This window comes from Heptranchias perlo, chromosome 1, assembly GCF_035084215.1.
Source record: "Heptranchias perlo isolate sHepPer1 chromosome 1, sHepPer1.hap1, whole genome shotgun sequence".
In the NCBI taxonomy this organism is placed as follows: Eukaryota; Metazoa; Chordata; class Chondrichthyes; order Hexanchiformes; family Hexanchidae; genus Heptranchias; species Heptranchias perlo.
The window spans coordinates 56893339-56912557 of record NC_090325.1 but is presented as its reverse complement, the minus strand read 5'-3'; the positions used below and the strand labels follow the sequence as shown (position 1 = coordinate 56912557).

The following is a 19219-nucleotide window of genomic DNA, read 5'->3' as shown; positions in this document are numbered from 1 at the left end:
GCAGATGAATGCCCAGTTATTCAGATTTGGTGGTGTTGGTGGAAGGAGAAATATTAGTCTGGACACCATGAGAACTCAATGCTCTTCTTTAAATAGTACCATGGGATTCTTATCATCCACTCATATCAATGTAACTTGCAGATGGGACCTGGATTTAACATCCCATCTAAAAACAGCAGCTTCAATAATGCAGCACTCCCTTAGCACTGCACTATATTGTCATCTTAATTTATATGCTACTAAGGCCTGGGCCTGAATTTTTACTCTGAGCCATGAAGAGCTGGGGGGGCGGGGGGTGGGGGGGAGGCGGGGACGGGGGCAGGAAACCTGGAAGTATGGGTTTCCCCAACATCTTGATGATCTTGACGTCAGGGCGTCTTTTAAATTTTTTCAGCAGATTTCCCAGCTGACAGGCTGTGGATAGATCAGGGGGGATTGGACATGGGGGAGGTCGGCTGATCACGTGTGTCGGATTGCGGCAGGTAAGGTTGTTGGGCTTGGAGGAAACACTCCTGCTCTTCCTGGCCCACAAGCAGTGCAATATTTACCTGTTGATCCTGGCTTTCTCGCCTCCTCTTACGTGGAGTGAAGCAGAAGGTCTGGGAGTACTGGTCCCCAAGGAGTTAAAAATAAAACAGCTATTAAAATTGAGGCCTGTAGCCTCCTTAAAAGATTTCATTGGCCGACCCACCTCCTGAGAGCAGATTGCTCACCTGCCCCTCGACCCGCCTCCGTTAAAACCAGAAGTGGGCGGGTTGGAGTCGGGTTTTACATTTTTAATCTGTCCACCCGCACCCAGCCCACCCGCCCTTGGGGGTTAAAATTACCCCCTGAAGTGGGGCTTGAACCCACATCCTTCTTATTTAGAAGCAAGAGAGCTACCAACTGAGCCAAGCTGACACTATGCAGAGTATATTTCCTGGTGAACAAAAAAAAATCACTTAAAAAAAATGTTGTTTCAGTTGGGCAATATGCATTAGAAAATTATTTCCATACAGAATGTTCTGTAGTTGATTTTTTGTGGTTTAAAAAAAGAGCTGATTGATATTTTAAGTGTTATTGCGGTCATGTTTTGCAAATCTTTCAAAAGCATTTGTTTAAAAGCTCGCTTTTAGTACAACTGACATATGTTAGAATTCCTAATTCCTATGCAATCTGGGACCTTGTTTTTTCACTCTGATCAATAGTTTCACTTTAAAATGATTACCGCATTAAGCAATCATTACCATCAATTCCCACTCCAAAGTAATAGGCACATTTTACATGATCAGTTATTAACACTGACACTAACATTAATTTTAGCACTGTATTCAAAGTGGAAGTACAATGCAGTTTTTTTTTTACTTCTGAGTAATGAAGTGTCAAATGGCAACGTATCAATCCTTTCCTTTAGATAATACCTGTTACATTTTTGTTGCTGGCTGCAGGTTCTTGGGCAAGTTTGGAGATCTCAGAATCAATAAGAGATCTGGCAAGAAACATCCATAATTTCTTCATTTCATTCATGTATGGAGTCCACTTTGAAAACAGACCAAAACTCCTTAAATCTGGTTTTGAAAGACGCAGTTTGAAGAAGAAATCAGAAAGCCATTGTATGGTCTCCACCACCTGTTTGATGAAACAAAATTAAAGCTACTTTCTGTTTATGTGTATTTTTCTTCTAAATATTTTGAGATGGAATTTGTATGTAAAAAACTCACCAAAATCTGTGTGTGTCAATTTTCTGGGAAGTGCTAGAGTGATTTGAATTTTGACAAGCTGAATCCCCTTTTCTCGTCCCTGACTTGTGTTTCAAGTTGGTTTCAGACCCACATTGCTTTCCTTAGCTTAGAAAACAGGATGATTCAGTACGTGGACAACTCAATATATGTTGCCAATGTTACTTCTTGGGACTGCACTTAAAACTGTGTAGAAAGGGATCCTTTGCAAACTATTTTCCTCTACCTCTGCTGGCTGATGTGCTCAAGACTAACAAACCCACCCTCTAGAAGCCAAAATGTAAATGCAGCCAAGAATAAAAGGCAGCTCAGCCTGGGGTGCTGCCTAGGAACACCGTGTCAAATGTTTAGTCCTCTGGCGTTGAAGTTATCAGATCACCCATGACTTATGTTTTAGTTGAGCATTGTTTGATGGAGGAACACTTTGGTAGGAGCATGATGTTTCTATTTGTCCGGTCATCTACAGCAAACAGTCAAATACACAGTTTATTGCACTCATGAGTGGTACCCACGCAACTCACTTGTGCAGTGTCAGTTATGAGATATTTATTGTGCTCAATCAGCTTGCTGTTGAGCATCCTTAATACAGTGACTGAACATATTACAAAGACGTAACTAATGATGAAGGGTGATTTACCAGTATAACATTATATTTACTGAAGTGACGAAAGGTCTTCGACCTGAAGCGTTAACTCTGTTTCTTTCTCCACAGATGCTGCCTGACTGAGCTTTTCCAGCATTTTCTGTTTTTATTAAAGCTGAACAAACAGTCTTAAATAACAATTAACTAACATGGCAGGACAACTGGGGCCCGTCGTATGCACATCCTGCGCCATGTGGGAACTCCAGAACACTTTGTGTGTCCTGGAAAACCACATGCACAGGAAGTGCCGTCAACTGCTCGGCTCAGAGTTTGAGCTTGAGCTTGAGGGGCAGCTGGCGTCATTACAGTGCATACAGAAAGCTGAGAGTTTCATGGATAGTATGTTTCAGGATGTGGTCACTTTGCAGCTATGGAAAGTTCAGGGGGAGAGGATGTGGGTGACCACCAGGAAGACTAGGAGAACTAGGCAGGCAGTGGAGGAAACCCTTGGGAGTGTAGCACTCACAAACCAGTATTCAGTGTTGAAAACCAATGGGGGTGATGTCACCTTGGGGGAGTGCAGTCAGAAGCAAATCTATGGCACCATGGGAGACTTGACTGCACAAGGGGGCACAAGAAAGTGTAGAAATGCAGTGTTTATAGGGAACTTCAATAGTCAGGGGAATTAGACAGGCGTTTCTGCAACCGCTGACATGAGTCCCACATGGTGTGTTGCCTCCCTGGTGCCAGGGTAAAAAATAGCACTAAGAGGGTGCACAACATTTTGAAGGGGGGAAGGGGAACAGCCAGAGGTCATGGTCCATATGGGAACCAATGACATAGGAAGGAAAAGGGTTGAGGTCCTGCAGTCAGAGTTTCAGGAGCTAGGGAGGAAGTTAAAAAGAAGGACCTCAAAGGTAGTAATCTCTGGATTACTCCCAGTGCCACACGCCAATGAGTATAGGAATAGTATAAGACAGGTTAATGTGTGGCTGGAGAAATGGTTCAGGAGGGAAGGCTTCAGATTCCTGGGGCATTGGGACCAGTTCTGACGCAGGAGGGACCTGTACCAGCCGGATGAGCTGCATCTCAACAGAGCCACCTTTCCTGTTTTATTTTTGCGCCAGACAGAAGTGAATAATTGTTGTAATTCCTGCACATGTTCTTTAAATATTAGCCATTGCCTATCCACTGTCATCCCTTTTAGTAAAGTTCCCCGATCTATCCTAGCCAACTCACACCTCGTACTTTCGTAATTTCCTTTATTTAGATTCAGGACCCTAGTTTCGGATTCAACTACTTCACTCTCCATCTTAATGAGGAATTCTATCATGTTATGGTCACTCTTCCCTAAGGGACCCCGCACAACAAGATTGTTAATTAATCCTTTCTCATTGCACAATACCCAGTCTAGGATCGCCTGTTCTCTAGTTGGTTCCTCAACATATTGGTCTAGAAATCCATCACATACACACTCCAGGAATTCCTCCCCCACAGTATTATTGCTAATTTGGTTTGACCAATCTATATGTAGATTAAAGTCACCCATGATTATAGTTGTACCCTTCTTGTATGCGTCTCTAATTTCCTGTTTAATGCCCTCCCCTACATCTCCACTACTGTTTGGGGGCCTATAGACAACCCCCACCAACATTTTCTGCCCCTTGGTGTTTCTTAGCTCCACCCATACAGATTCCACATCATGATTTTCCGAGCCAATATCCTTCTTCACTATTGCATTGATTTCCTCCTTTACTAGCAACGCTACCCCATCTCCTTTCCCTTTTTGCCAGTCCTTCCTAAATATTGAATAGCCCTGGATGTTCAGTTCCCATCCTTGGTCACCCTGCAGCCATGTCTCCGTAATCACAACTATATCATAACCGTTAATATCCATCTGCGCTGTTAATTCATCTACCTTGTTGCGAATGCTCCGCGCATTAAGACACTAATGCTGTGGGGGAGGGTTTAAATTAATTTGGCAGGAGGATGGGCACCAGAATGAAACATTAGAGAGGAGCAACAAGGTGCACAGAGGACTGGGAGAGACAACTAGCACTAGAGTTAAGAAGAGCTCAGAAATAGGAGAGATCAGACAGGGGGAAAATGCGAGGCAGACTAAGATGAGCTGGGAGTTCATCTGCGTAAATGCACATAGTGTGGTAAATAAGGTTGGTGAGCTGCAGGCACAAGTCACCACATTGATCTATGATATTTTGGCAATAACAGAGATCTGGCTCAAAGCTGGGGAGGATTGGGTAGTTAATATTCCTGGCTACAAGGTATTCAGGAAAGGTAGGGAAGGGAAGGAAAAAAAGGAAGAGGGGGTACCAGTATTGATCAAAGGGTCAAAGACAGAATCTGTTTGGTCAGAATTAAGGGACAATAGAGCAGCTATTATGCTGCTGGGTTTATACTATAGGTCAGTAAATAGTGGGAAGGAGGTAGAGGAGCAAATTACAGAAAGATGCAAGAACGATAGAGTAGTGATAATGGGGGTCTTCAATTATCCCAATATAGACTCAGATAGTAACAGTGTAAAGGGCAAAGAAGGGGAGGAATTCCTGAAATGTATACAAGAGAACTTTCTTGATCAATGTGTTTCCAGCCCATAGTTTGGGGAATGAAGTGAAGCAAGTGGGGTATGTTTCAGTGGGAGAGTATTAGGTTTAGAATAGTTATGGAAAAGGACAAGGAACTATCAAACGTAAAAATACTTAACTGGAGGAGGGTTAATTTCGGTGAGTTAAAAAGGATCTTGCCCTGATGGATTGGATTCAAAAACTGGTAGGCAAAACAGTGACTGAACAATGGGAGGCCTTCAAGGAAGATATGATTCAGGTACATTCCCTCGAGGGGGAAAGTAAGGGCTCCATGGATGACGAAAGATATTGAGATTAAAATGAAACCGAAAAAGGAGGCTTATGACAAATGTACGGTTCATAATACAGTAGGGAACCAAATTAAATACAGAAAGCACAGAGATCTAAAAAAGGGAATGAGAGGCAAAGAGAGAATGAGAATAAATTAGCGGCTAACATAAAAGGGAACCCAAAAGTCTTTTATAAACATATAAATAGTAAAAGGGTAGTCAAAGGAAGGATGGGACTGATTAGGGACAAAAAAAAAATCTTCTTGTGGCGGGGATGGCTGAGGCACTAAGTGAATACTTCGCATCCGTCTTCACGAGAGAAGAGGATGCTATCATTGCAGCAGTAAAGGAGGGAGATAGTAACGATATAGGATAAGAATAGATAAAGAGGAGTTACTTAAAAGGTTGGCAGTACTCAAAGTAGAAAAGTCACCCGGTCCAGATGGAATCTAAGAACGTGATGTGGAGATGCCGGTGATGGACTGGGGTTAACAATTGTAAACAATTTTACAACACCAAGTTATAGTCCAACGATTTTATTTTTAATCCCACAAGCTTTCGGGGGCTTTCCCCTTCCTCAGGCGGTGTGGAAAAAAAAAACTTTGGACTATAACTTGGTGTTGTAAAATTGTTTACAAGAATCTAAGAACATAAGAAATAGGAGCAGGAGTAGGCCAATCGGCCCCTCGCCATTCAATAAGATCATGGCTGATCTGATCCTAACCTCAAATCTAAATTCATGTCCAATTTCCTGCCCGCTCCCCGTAACCCCTAATTCCTTTTACTTCTAGGAAACTGTCGATTTCTGTTTTAAATTTATTTAATGATGTGGCTTCCACAGCTTCCTGGGGCAGCAAATTCCACAGACCTACGACCCTCTGAGTGAAGAAGTTTCTCCTCATCTCAGTTTTGAAAGAGCAGCCCCTTATTCTAAGATTATGCCCCCTCGTTCTAGTTTCACCCATCCTTGGGAACATCCTTACCGCATCCACCCGATCAAGCCCCTTCACAATCTTATATAAGATTACCTCTCATTCTTCTGAACTCCAATGAGTAGAGTCCCAATCTACTCAACCTCTCCTCATATGTCCGCCCCCTCATCCCCGGGATTAACCGAGTGAACCTTCTTTGTACTGCCTCGAGAGCAAGTATGTCTTTTCTTAAGTATGGACACCAAAACTGTATGCAGTATTCCAGGTGCGGTCTCACCAATACCTTATATAACTGCAGCACTACCTCCCTGTTTTTATATTCTATCCCCCGAACAACATTCCGTTGTCCTTCTTGATCACCTGCTGCACCTGCATTCTAACTTTTTGATTTTATAGAATCATAGAAGTTTACAACATGGAAACAGGCCCTTCGGCCCAACATGTCCATGTCGCCCAGTTTATACCACTAAGCTAGTCCCAATTGCCTGCACTTGGACCATATCCCTCTATACCCATCTTACTCATGTAACTGTCCAAATGCTTTTTAAAAGACAAAATTGTACCTGCCTCCACTACTGCCTCTGGCAGCTCGTTCCAGACACTCACCACCCTTTGAGTGAAAAAATTGCCCCTCTGGACCCTTTTGTATCTCTCCCCTCTCACCTTAAATCTATGCCCCCTCGTTATAGACTCCCCTACCTTGCACTAGGACCCCCAGATCCCTTTGTACTGCAGTACTTTCCAGTTTCTCGCCATAAAGATAATAACTTGCTCTCTGATTTTTCCTGCCAAAGTGCATAACCTCACATTTTCCAATATTGTATTGCATCTGCCAAATCTCCGCCCACTCACCCAGCCTGTCTATATCCCCTTGTAGGTTTTTTATGTCCTTCTCACTCTCCACTTTCCCTCCCATCTTTGTATCATCTGCAAACATTGATATGTTACACTCGGTCCCCTCCTCCAAATCGATAATATAGATTGTAAAGAGTTGGAGACCCAGCACCGACCCCTGCGGAACACCACTGGCCACTGGTTGCCAGTCCGAGAATGAACCATTTATCCCAACTCTCTGCTTCCTGTTAGATAACCAATCCTCCATCCATGTCAGAATATTACCCCCAATCCAGTGATTCTTTATCTTGAGCAATAATCTTTTATGTGGCACCTTGTCGAATGCCTTCTGGAAGTCTAAATACACGATGTCCACTGGTTCCCCTTTATCCACCCTGTACGTTATGTCCTCAAAGAACTCAAGCAAATTTGTCAGACATGACTTCCCCTTCACAAAGCCATGCTGACTTTGTCCTATTAAATTATGTTTATCCAAATGTTCCGCTACTGTCTCCTTAATAATAGACTCCAAAATTTTACCCACCATAGATGTTAGGCTAACTGGTCTATAATTTCCAGCCTTCTGCCTACTACCCTTTTTAAATAAGGGTGTTACATTAGCAGTTTTCCAATCTGCCGGGACCTTTGCCGAGTCCAGAGAATTTTGGAAAATTATTACCAAACCATCCACAATCCCTACTGCCACTTCCCTCAAGACCCTCAGATGTAAGCCATCAGGTCCAGGGGATTTATCCGCCTTGAGTCCCATTAATTTACTGAGTACCAATTCCTTAGTGATTTTAATCGTATTTAGCTCCTCCCCCCCACCCCAGAGCCCCCTGTTTGTCCAGTGTTGGGATATTCTTAGTGTCCTCTACCGTAAAGACTGAAACAAAATATTTGTTCAGCATTTTTGCCATCTCCATGTTTCCCACCGTTAATTTCCCGGTCTCATCCTCTAAGGGACCTATGTTTGCCTTAGCCACCCTTTTTCTTTTTATATAACTATAGAAACTCTTGCTATCTGTTTTTATATTTTTTGCTAATTTATTTTCATAATCTATCTTCCCTTTCTTAATCAATCCTATAGTTACTTTTTGCTGTCTTTTGAAGACTTCCCAATCTTCTATCCTCCCACTAAGTTTGGCTACCTTATATGTCCTTGTTTTTAGTCGGATACTATCCTTAATTTCTTTACTTAGCCACGGATGGCTGTCATTTCTTTTACACCCTTTTTTCCTCAGTGGAATATATATTTTTTGAAAGTTGTAAAATAACTCCTTGAATGAACACCACTGCTCATGTACCGTCTTACTCTTTAATCTATTTTCCCAGTCCACTTTAATCAATTCCGCTCTCATACCATCATAGTCTCCTTTATTTCAGCTCAGTACGCTTGTTTGAGAACCAACCTTCTCACCCTCTAATTGGATATGGAATTTAACCATGTTGTGGTCACTCATTCCAAGGGGATCCTTAACTAGGACATTATTAATTAATCCTGGCTCATTACACAGGACCAGGTCCAAGGTTGCCTGCCCCCTTGTAGGATCAGTTACATACTGCTCAAGAAATCCATCCCTAATACACTCAATAAACTCTTCCTCAAGGCTGCCCTGCCCAATTTGATTTGTCCAGTTAATATGATAGTTAAAATTCCCCATAATTATAGCTGTTCCCTTATTACATGCCCCGACTATTTCCTGATTAATACTTCTTCCAGCAGAGTTGCAACTATTAGGAGGCCTATCTACTACGCCCACTAATGTTTTTTTCCCCTTATTATTCCTTATCTCCACCCAAACTGTTTTATTATCTTGATGCTTTGTCCCAATATCATTTATCTGTATTACAGTGATTCCTTCCTTTATTAACATAGCCACCCCACCTCCCCTTCCTTCCTGCCTGTCCTTCCTGATTGTTAAATACCCTGGCATATTTAATTCCCAGTCATTGTCACCCTGCAGCCATGTTTCTGTAATGGCCACAAGATCATACCCATACGTAGTTATTTGTGCCGTTAACTCGTCCATTTTGTTACGAATGCTACGTGCATTCAGATAAAGAACTTTCAAATATGTTTTGTGACACTTAGTTCCTGCTTTTTCCTTTTTTAACACTTCACCTTTTACTCCATACCTTCTGTCCCTTCCTGACACGCTTTCCTCTGTCTCCCTGCTCAGGTTCCCAACCCCCTGCCACAGCTTTGATACTGAATTAATCGCCTTACGCTTTCTAGTTTTTATTTTATCTGTCGTGCCTAAAGTACACGTTCTTTCCGCTGCTCTACGCTTTTCCCTCTCACTTGTTTTTGAACAACTGTTTGTACTATTTGTATTGTAGATTTCCCCTGGGTCTTCCCCTCTCTTGCTGCTCTCAATTTTATTCCCTTCTGACTCCCCGCTCAGGTTCCCATCCCCCTGCCACTCTAGTTTAAACCTTCCCCAACAGCACTAGCAAACACCCCTGCGAGGACATCTATCCTCGGTTAGTGAGGGAAGCAAGGGTAAAAATTGCAGAGGCTCTGGCCACAATCTTCCAATCCTCCTTAGATATGGGGGCGGTGCCAGAGGACTGGAGGATTGCAAATGTTACATCCCTGTTCAAAAAAGGGGAGAGGGATAAACCCGACAATTACGGGCCAATCAGCCTAATGTCGGTGGTGAGGAAACTTTTAGAGACAATAATCCGGGACAAAAATAATTGGCGCTTGGAAAAGTATGGACTAATAAATGAAAGTCAGCACAGATTTGTTGAAGGAAAATCGTGTTTGACTAACTTGATTGAGTTCTTTGAAGAAGTATCAGAGAGGATTGATAAGGGTAGTGCGGTTAATCAAGTACCCCAAATTAGACTTTTAAGTAAAATTAAAGCCCATGGGATTAAAGGGACAGAGGCAGTACGGATACAAAATCGGCTAAGGGGCAGAAAGCAGAGAGTAGTGGTGAACGGTTGCTTTTCGGACTGGAGGGAAGTATAAAATGGTGCTACCTAGGGGTTGGTATTAGGAACATTGTTCTTTTTGATACATATTAATGACCTGGACTTGGTTTTACAGGGTATAATTTCAAAGTTTGCAGATGACACGAAACTTGGAAATGTGGTAAACATTGTGGAGGATAGCAACAGACTTCAGGAGGACATATATAGACTGGTGAAATAGGCAGACATATGATAGATGAAATTTAACATACAGAAGTGTGAAGTGATACATTTTGGTAGGAAGAATGAAGAGAGGCAATATAAACTAAATGGTACAATTTTAAAGGGGGTACAGGAACAGAGAGACCTGGGGGAGCACATACACAAATCTTTGAAGGTGGCAGGACAAGTTGAGAAGGCTGTTAAAAAAGCATATGGGATCCTGGGTTTTATTGATAGACATGATGTGGAGATGCCGGTGATGGACTGGGGTGGACAAATGTAAGGAATCTTACAACACCAGGTTATAGTCCAACAATTTTATTTTAAAATCACAAGCTTTCGGAGACTATCTCCTTCATCAGGTGAATAGTGAATGAGAGGTTCTCAAATCGCATATCTTATCTTAGGCTGGGACACCATCACACCAATCAAAGGTGTCGTTGGTGTTCAGACAGGTTAGCCACGGAAAACAGTAGGTCCCAGTATACTGAATACACATTGTGTCAAATTGCACAGACAGAGAGAAAGAGACCCGAAAGGCAGAGAGAGAGAGAGAGAGAGAGAGAGAGAGAGAATTTCCAGTTGTATTAAAAACAGATAACTTTTTTTTCCCTGCTGGTGGGGTTACGTGCAGCGTGACATGAACCCAAGATCCCGGTTGAGGCCGTCCTCATGGGTGCGGAACTTGGCTATCAATTTCTGCTCGACGATTTTGCGTTGTCGTGTGTCTCGAAGGCCGCCTTGAAGAACGCTTACCCGAAGATCGGTGGCTGAATGTCCTTGACTGCAAAAGTGTTCCCCGACTGGGAGGGAACCCTCCTGTCTGGCGACTGTTGCGCGGTGTCCGTTCATCCGTTGTCGCAGTGTCTGCATGGTCTCGCCAATGTACCATGCTCCGGGGCATCCTTTCCTGCAACGTATGAGGTAGACAACGTTGGCCGAGTCACAGGAGTATGAACCATGTACCTGGTGGGTGGTGTCCTCTCGTGTGATGGTGGTATCTGTGTCGATGATCTGGCATGTCTTGCAGAGGTTGGCGTGGACCAATGCAGAGGTTGCCGTGGACACCACCCACCAGGTACATGGTTCATACTCCTGTGACTCGGCCAACGTTGTCTACCTCATACGTTGCAGGAAAGGATGTCCCGGAACATGGTACATTGGCGAGACCATGCAGACACTGCGACAACGGATGAACGGACACCGCGCAACAATCGCCAGACAGGAGGGTCCCCTCCCAGTCGGGGAACACTTTAGCAGTCAAGGACATTCAGCCACCGATCTTCGGGTAAGTGTTCTCCAAGGCGGCCTTCGAGACACACGACAACGCAAAATCGTCGAGCAGAAATTGATAGCCAAGTTCCACACCCATGAGGACGGCCTCAACCGGGATCTTGGGTTCATGTCACGCTGCACGTAACCCCACCAGCAGGGAAAAAAAAGTTATCTGTTTTTAATACAACTGGAAATTCTCTCTCTCTCTCTCTGCCTTTCAGGTCTCTTTCTCTCTGTCTGTGCAATTTGACACAATGTGTATTCAGTATACTGGGACCTACTGTTTTCCGTGGCTAACCTGTCTGAACACCAACGACACCTCTGATTGGTGTGATGGTGTCCCAGCCTAATATAAGATATGCGATTTGACGAAGGAGATAGTCTCCGAAAGCTTGTGATTTTAAAATAAAATTGTTGGACTATAACCTGGTGTTGTAAGATTCCTTACATTTATTAATAGAGGCATAGAGTACAAAAACAAGGAAGTTATGCTAAGCCGTTATAAAACACTGGTTAGGCCTGAGCTGGAGTATTGTGTTCAATAGAGTAAATAAGGAGAAACTGTTTCCAGTGGCAGAAGGGTCGGTAACCAGAGGACACAGATTTAAGGTGATTGGCAAAAGAACCAGAGGCTACATGAGGAAACATTTTTTTATGCAAAGAGTTGTTATGATCTGGAATGCAGTGCCTGAAAGGGTGGTGGAAGCAGATTCAATAATAACATTCAAAAGGGAATTGAATAAATACTTGAAGAGAAAATATTTACAGGGCTATGGGGAAAGAGCGGGGAAGTGGGACTAATTGGATAGCCCTTTCAAAGAGCCGGCACAGGTACGATGAGCCGAATGGTCTCTGTCTGTGCTGTAACACTCTATGATACTATGATTAGGAGTAACAGTCACTTTGAGCTTATTTTCTAGTCTGTTTTTAATTATATTTGTGGAAAATATTCCTGGCCATAGGCAAGCTATGCAAGGTGGAAGCTTTACCCCTTATTCAGCCATGGAGAGTTGAATGGGGCTGAAGTACACTGCGGTCGGGTCAGTTTCACCACTATAGCAGATAAACATAGCTTGAGTTTCAGCAAGCTGTGACGGAAGGCGTCTTTCATCTTTGTTACTTGTTTGTGAGCAGCAATCGCAGGTGTTCTAGACTCCACGGGGGTGACTGAAAGTGGCGGGGCTCTCTGAAAGGACTTCATGACAGGTAATTGCACTTTAAAGAGGTGTGGAACAGTTACTTGAACTGCCCGAAACAGGTAGCGCGCTTAATACGGTTTAAGTGGAGACTTTATAGTTGACGCCTACAATAATGGCAAATTGTTGACACTGTTTGCCAGATACAGGCGGGGATGGTGTAAATGGGGGGGACTATATTGGAATGCACTTCCTGTCAACATTTTCCACTATAAATTCCTATGTCCATAGTTATAATGGAAACTGCCATTCTAAAGTTATCACACTATAATTACACCCTCTCACCTGTGGACGTAGCAATTTATAATAACAATATATAAAAATGAGAATATGAGTACTGAATTACGTCTGCAAGCCCCAGGCAATTATCCCCCACTCTCTAACTCCACTCCACCTGAAAACTACACTTGGTCTTGACTCCTCTTATACATGCATATATGGAAACCTGAAAAAGCAAAGGAGATAAACTACAAAGTAATTAGCTCGCCCCCAAAAATTGTTTCATACTTGAAATGAAAAAAAGTGCCTTTGCAAATAGTTTAAATCCAGAACAAGAGGGCATAATCTTAAGATTAGAGCTAGTATGCAGGTGCAGCAGGTGATCAAGAAGGCCAACGGAATGTTGGCTTTTATTGCTGGGGGGATAGAATATAAAAACAGGGAGGTATTGCTGCAGTTATATAAGGTATTGGTGAGACCGCACCTGGAATACTGCATACAGTTTTGGTGTCCATACTTAAGAAAAGACATACTTGCTCTCGAGGCAGTACAAAGAAGGTTCACTCGGTTAATCCCGGGGATGAGGGGGTGGACATATGAGGAGAGGTTGAGTAGATTGGGACTCTACTCATTGGAGTTCAGAAGAATGAGAGGCGATCTTATTGAAACATATAAGATTGTGAAGGGGCTTGATCGGGTGGATGCGGTAAGGATGTTCCCAAGGATGGGTGAAACTAGAACGAGGGGGCATAATCTTAGAATAAGGGGCTGCTCTTTCAAAACTGAGATGAGGAGAAACTTCTTCGCTCAGAGGGTAGTAGGTCTGTGGAATTTGCTGCCCCAGGAAGCTACATCATTAAATAAATTAAAAACAGAAATAGACAGTTTTCTAGAAGTAAAGGGAATTAGGGGTTACGGGGAGCGGGCAGGAAATTGGACATGAATTTAGATTTGAGGTTAGGATCAGATCAGCCATGATCTTATTGAATGGCGGAGCAGGCTCGAGGGGCCGATTGGCCTACTCCTGCTCCTATTTCTTATGTTCTTATGTTCTTAGACCATTTAGGAGAGAAATCATGAAGCACTATCTCACACAAAGGGTAGTGAAGTCTGGAATTCTCTCCCCTAAAAGGCTGTGGATGCTGGGACAATTGAAATTTTTAAGACTGAGATCAATAAGATTTTTGTTTGGTAAGGGTATCAAGGGATATGAAGAAAAGGTGGGCAAAATGGAGTTGAGGTGCAGATCAGCCATGATCTAACTGAATGGCGGAACAGGTTTGAGGGCCTAACCCTATGTTCACAAAAAGAAGATTTACTGGAAGGAGGGGGGTGGTTTCTTTTCCAATTGGCACTTTCAGCCCCAAAAAATATACCTACAATTTTTATTTACGTTCAGAAGGAATTTTTTGGGGGGGTGGACAATTACTTCGCTTTTTCAGGTCTCCCTAAGCCACTCATAGCTATAATCCTAGGATACTGCCAATGCTGGGGTAAAGTGCAGGGTTAAGATTAAAAAGGAAATTGGGAAAGCAAAGAGAGGGCATGAAAAAATACTGGCAAGTAAAATTAAGGAAAACCCAAAAATGTTTTATAAATACATAAAGAGCAAGAGGATAACTAAGGAAAGAGTAGGGCCTATTAGAAAAGGTAACCTGTGTGTGGAGGCGGAACATGTTGGTACGATTCTTAATGAATACTTTGCGTCTGTCTTCACAAAAGAGGGGGACGTGCAGAGCTTGTAGTTAAGGAGGAGTGTGAAATATTGGATAGGATAAACATAGTGAGAGAGGAAGTATTGAGAGCTCTAGCATCTTTGAAAGTAGATAAATCACCAGGGCCGAATGAAATGTATCCCAGGCTGTTAAGAGAAGCAAGGGAGGAAATAGCAGAGGCTCTGACCATAATTTTCCAATCCTCCCTAGCTACAGGCGTGGTGCCGGAGGATTGGAGGACTGCTAACATTGTACCATTGTTTAAAAAGGGAGAAAGGGATAGACCGAGTAATTATAGGCCAGTCAGTCTAACCTCGGTGGTGGGCAAATTACTGGAATCAATTCTGAGGGACAGCATAAATCGTCATTTAGAAAGACACGGGTTAATCAAGGACAGTCAGCTTGGATTTGTTCAGGGAAGGTCGTGTCTGACTAACTTGATTGAATTTTTTGAGGAGGCAACAAGGAGGGTCGATGAGGGTAACGTGTTTGATGTAGTGTACGTGGATTTTAGCGAAGCTTTTGACAAGGTCCCACATGGCAGACTGGTCAAAAAAGCAAAAGCCCATGGGATCCAAGGGAAAGTGGCCAGCGGGATCCAAAATTGGCCCAGTGGCAGGAAGCAAAGGGTAATGGTTGACGGGTGTTTTTGCGACTGGAAGGCTGTTTCCAGTGGGGTTCCGCAAGGTTCAGTACTAGGTCCCTTGCTCTTTGTGGTATATATTAATGATTTGGACTTGAATGTGGGGGCTTGATCAAGAAGTTTGCAATGATACAAAAATTGGCCGTGTGGTTAATAGTGAGGAGGAAAGCTGTAGACTGCAGGAATGGACTGATCAGGTGGGCAGAAAAGTGGCAAATGGAATTCAATCCAGAGAAGTGTGAAGTAATGCATTTGGGGAGGGCAAACAAGGCAAGGGAGTACATAATAAATGGGAGGATACAGAGAGGTGTAGAGGAAAAAAGGGTCCTTGGAGTATATATCCACAGATCCCTGAAGGTAGAAGGACAGGTAGATAAGGTGGTTAAAAATGCATACAGGATACTTTCCTTTTATTAGCAGAGGCATAGAATATAAGAGCAGGGAGGTTATGCTAGAGCTGTATAAAACATTGGTTTGGCCACAGCTTGAGTACTGCGTATAGTTCTGGTCACATTACAGGAAAGATGTGATTGCACTAGAGAGGGTACAGAGGAGATTTACAAGGATGTTGCCAGGTTGGAGAATTTTAGCTATGAGAAAAGATTGGATAGGCTGGGGTTGTTCTCTATTGGAAAAAAAGGAGGCTGAGGGGTGATTTAATTGAGGTATATAAAATTTTTGACAGGACTAGATAGTGGATAGGGAGGACCTGTTTCTTTTAGCAGAGGGGTCAGTGACCAGGGGTCATGGATTTAAAGTAATTGGTAGAAGGATTAGAGGGGAGCTGAAGAGAAATATTTTCAACCAGAGGGTGGTGGGGTCTGAAACTCACTGCCTGAAAGGGTGGTAGAGGCGGAAACGCTCAACTCATTAAAAAGTACTTGGATGTGCACTTGAAGTGCTGTACCCAACAGGGCTACGGACCAAGTGCTGGAAAGTGGAATTGAGCTTGATAGCTCTTCTTCGGCCAGCATGGACACAATGGGCTAAATGGCCTCCTTCTGTGCCGTAACTTTCTATGATTCTAATGCTACACTCGAGCTGGCCACCAGGAGGTACTTGAGAACTGCACAGAGTGATTTACCTTCTCAGCCTTTTCCTTCATGTGGGGAAGTACCTGGCTTCCATCCTGATGGAAGATGGCTGAGATCTGGGATTTGCCAAGGAAACTGTAGGTTGGAACATCGTCCTACCTGTCCATTGACTAATTGCTGAGCAACTCAACCTCATTTTATTTTGGTTTATTAGTGAACATTTAGAGACTTTGCTCACAAAAGCCTCTATATTGTCTTGTTACGCACACAGGCAAAGGAATTAAATGTATGTGAAACATCTTCCTAATTTTGCTCCAGCACTATTTTAAATTCCAACTTAACAATATCTTATTGAATAGGATGAATATTACAGCAACAGTGATGAAAGAAGAATGGGATGTGGCATGGGGAGAGGAAAAGATCAAGATAGAGACAATAAGATGAAGTATGTAGTAGAGATAGGGTAAAAGAGGAGATAATAGAGAAAAGGTACAGAAAGACAAGGAATTCAAAGGGTTAAAGACACAGAATAAATGTGGGGGAAGAAAGAGATTAAAGTGAGAGAGAAAGCAAGAAAGAAAAATAGGGAGAGAATAATATAAGGATACTTGGAATGAAAAACAATGCAAGAAACTCCAGAAACAATCCCAGAAGTCTGTTTGGATATTCTGGAGGTGGGTTATTTCTCCCATTTTTCTCAGTTTGGAGTACAGTTAGTAGACATTACATTACCTGCTCAAATGACAGGCTGATCTTTTGAGAACGTTGGGTTTCTGCACATCGCACAATTTTGGGTTCATGTTCATCTTCAGCGGTACAATTTAAGGTTTTCAAAGCAACCTTCCAGCAATCAGGGTTCAACTTTTGTTCTGAAGAGCCTTAACCAGAAAGAAAAAAAGGGTGCTACATTTATTTCTGCAAAAGTTCTTCCAGTTTAATATTACCATTGTGTATTAATTATATTTCTTACATCTATTAACTAAACATATGATGAACTATATAATTGATGCAAAAAACTTAATGCAATTGCCAACTGGGAGACTAAAATTGAAACTGCAGCCTCAACTTTCATTTGGATTCAGATTTCACCAATAGCAAAAGTTTACCTAGTTATAAGATGAGGAAGGGAAGAAATGGGACCAAAAAAAATGTGAGTGTGTGCATGAGTGGGGAAAGTCAATTCTTCCAGCAGCTTCTATCAAAGGACAGCATGGAATCTAGATTTATTTTTTGCAGGCAGGCATATGAGGGAGGAGGGGAAGGGATTACAGGAATACTACTTTTCATACTAACACAAGTTTAGAAGAATTAATGCCCATTTAAGACCGACATAGGACCGAGGCATATTATGGTTAACTATCAAAACATAAAAATACTTCCAAGCAAAATCAACATTATCTGTGCAATATTCTATATGTTTCTGTAACATACTATTTGAATAACAACTTGAAATACAGGAGCAAAATATTAATTACATCCTGAGAGTGTTTATCTGGGCAGCAAAATCCCAACGAGATTCGAACAGTTCAATCAGACAAATTAATTTTGGGTTTGACAAGTAAACTGGATAAGTAAATCTAAATCATTCAGATTTACCATTTAAAAATGCTATCTTCCATCTTGATGAAAATTCCTGCTAATAAAAAGCAACTTACTCTGCATCAGAAGTCTGAGGAAGTCACTGTAGTGATCAGGGAACTGATACTGTAGAATATACATCCAATGTTTGCAAAAAATGTTAAAAGCCATTTGAATTTCTTTCTCTGGTTGAAGACCACACGAAGTAAGGGCTAAATGAATAATCTTCAATAGCCGAGTCCGTTCAGACATAACTGGCTTGGTGGAATTCAACCACAACATAAGGTCAAACTGCAATATAAAAAAATAGTCACGCTTGGGCTGATAAGTAATGACCATCTTGAACAAGAGAATGCGCCAGCCATCTCCCCATGACTTTCAATGGCACCGCCACTGCCAAGTTCACCACCATCAATACAATTTCGATATCACCACTGATCAGAAGGTGAACAAAACCACAATATTAACACTGTAGCTACAAGGCCACAGCAGAGACAATGATGAATGGCTCATCTCCTGACTCCTCAAAGCCTCTGCATCATGTATAAGGCTCAAGTCAAGAGCGTGATGGAATACTCATCACTCACCTGGATAGGTGCAGCCACAACAACACTCAAGAAGCTCAACACCATCCAGGACAGAACAGTTTGCTTGATCACTGCCCTAGCCATGGGATTCAATATCTATCCTCTGCACCACTGGTATACTGTGGTTGCAGTATGTACCATGTGGCTTGAGAGATGGTGCAAGAGGGAGGGATTCAAATTCCTGGGCCATTGGAACCGGTTCTGGGGGAGGTGGGACCAGTACAAATTGGACGGTCTGCATCTGGGCAGGACTGGAACCAATGTCCTAGTGTTTGCTAGTGCTGTTGAGGAGGGTTTAAACTAATGTGACAGGGGGATGGGAACCAATGCAGGAAGTCAGTGGAAAGTAAAGTGGTGACAGAAACAAAAGGCAGTAAGGGAGAGTGTACAAAACATGACCGGACAGATGGTCTGAGAAAGCAGGGCAAAGACCAAGGGAAGTCTAGATTAAACTGCATTTATTTCAATGCAAGAAGTCTGATGGGCAAGGCAGATGAACTCAGGGCATGGATGGGTACATGGGACTGGGATGTTATAGCTATTACTGAAACATGGCGAAGGGAGGGGCAGGACTGGCAGCTCAATGTTCCAGGGTACAGATGCTATAGGAAAGATAGAGCAGGAGGTAAGAGAGGAGGGGGAGTTGTGTTCTTGATTAGGGAGAACGTCACGGCAGTAGTGAGAGGGGATATATCCGAGGGTTCGCCCACTGAGTCGATATGGGTAGAACTGAAAAATAAGAAGGGAGAGATCACTTTGATAGGATTGTACTACAGACCCCGAAATAGTCAACGGGAAATTGAGGAGCAAATATGTAAGGAGATTACAGACAGCTGCAAGAAAAATAGGGTGGTAATAGTAGGGGACTTTAACTTTCCCAACATTGACT

The 19219-nt window shown here is 42.7% G+C and overlaps 1 protein-coding gene across 1 annotated transcript in view; it reads right to left on the bottom strand.

Annotated features, from left to right (window-relative positions):
- Positions 1-19219, bottom strand: part of epg5 (ectopic P-granules autophagy protein 5 homolog (C. elegans)) — a 182076-nt gene that overhangs the window by 44227 nt on the left and 118630 nt on the right. The window contains exons 31-33 of the mRNA XM_067985336.1: positions 17821-18034; positions 16898-17043; positions 1401-1608 (exon numbers count right to left, since the gene is read on the bottom strand). Coding sequence (XP_067841437.1) covers positions 1401-1608; positions 16898-17043; positions 17821-18034 — 568 coding nt within the window. The remainder of the gene's footprint in view (positions 1-1400; positions 1609-16897; positions 17044-17820; positions 18035-19219) is intronic.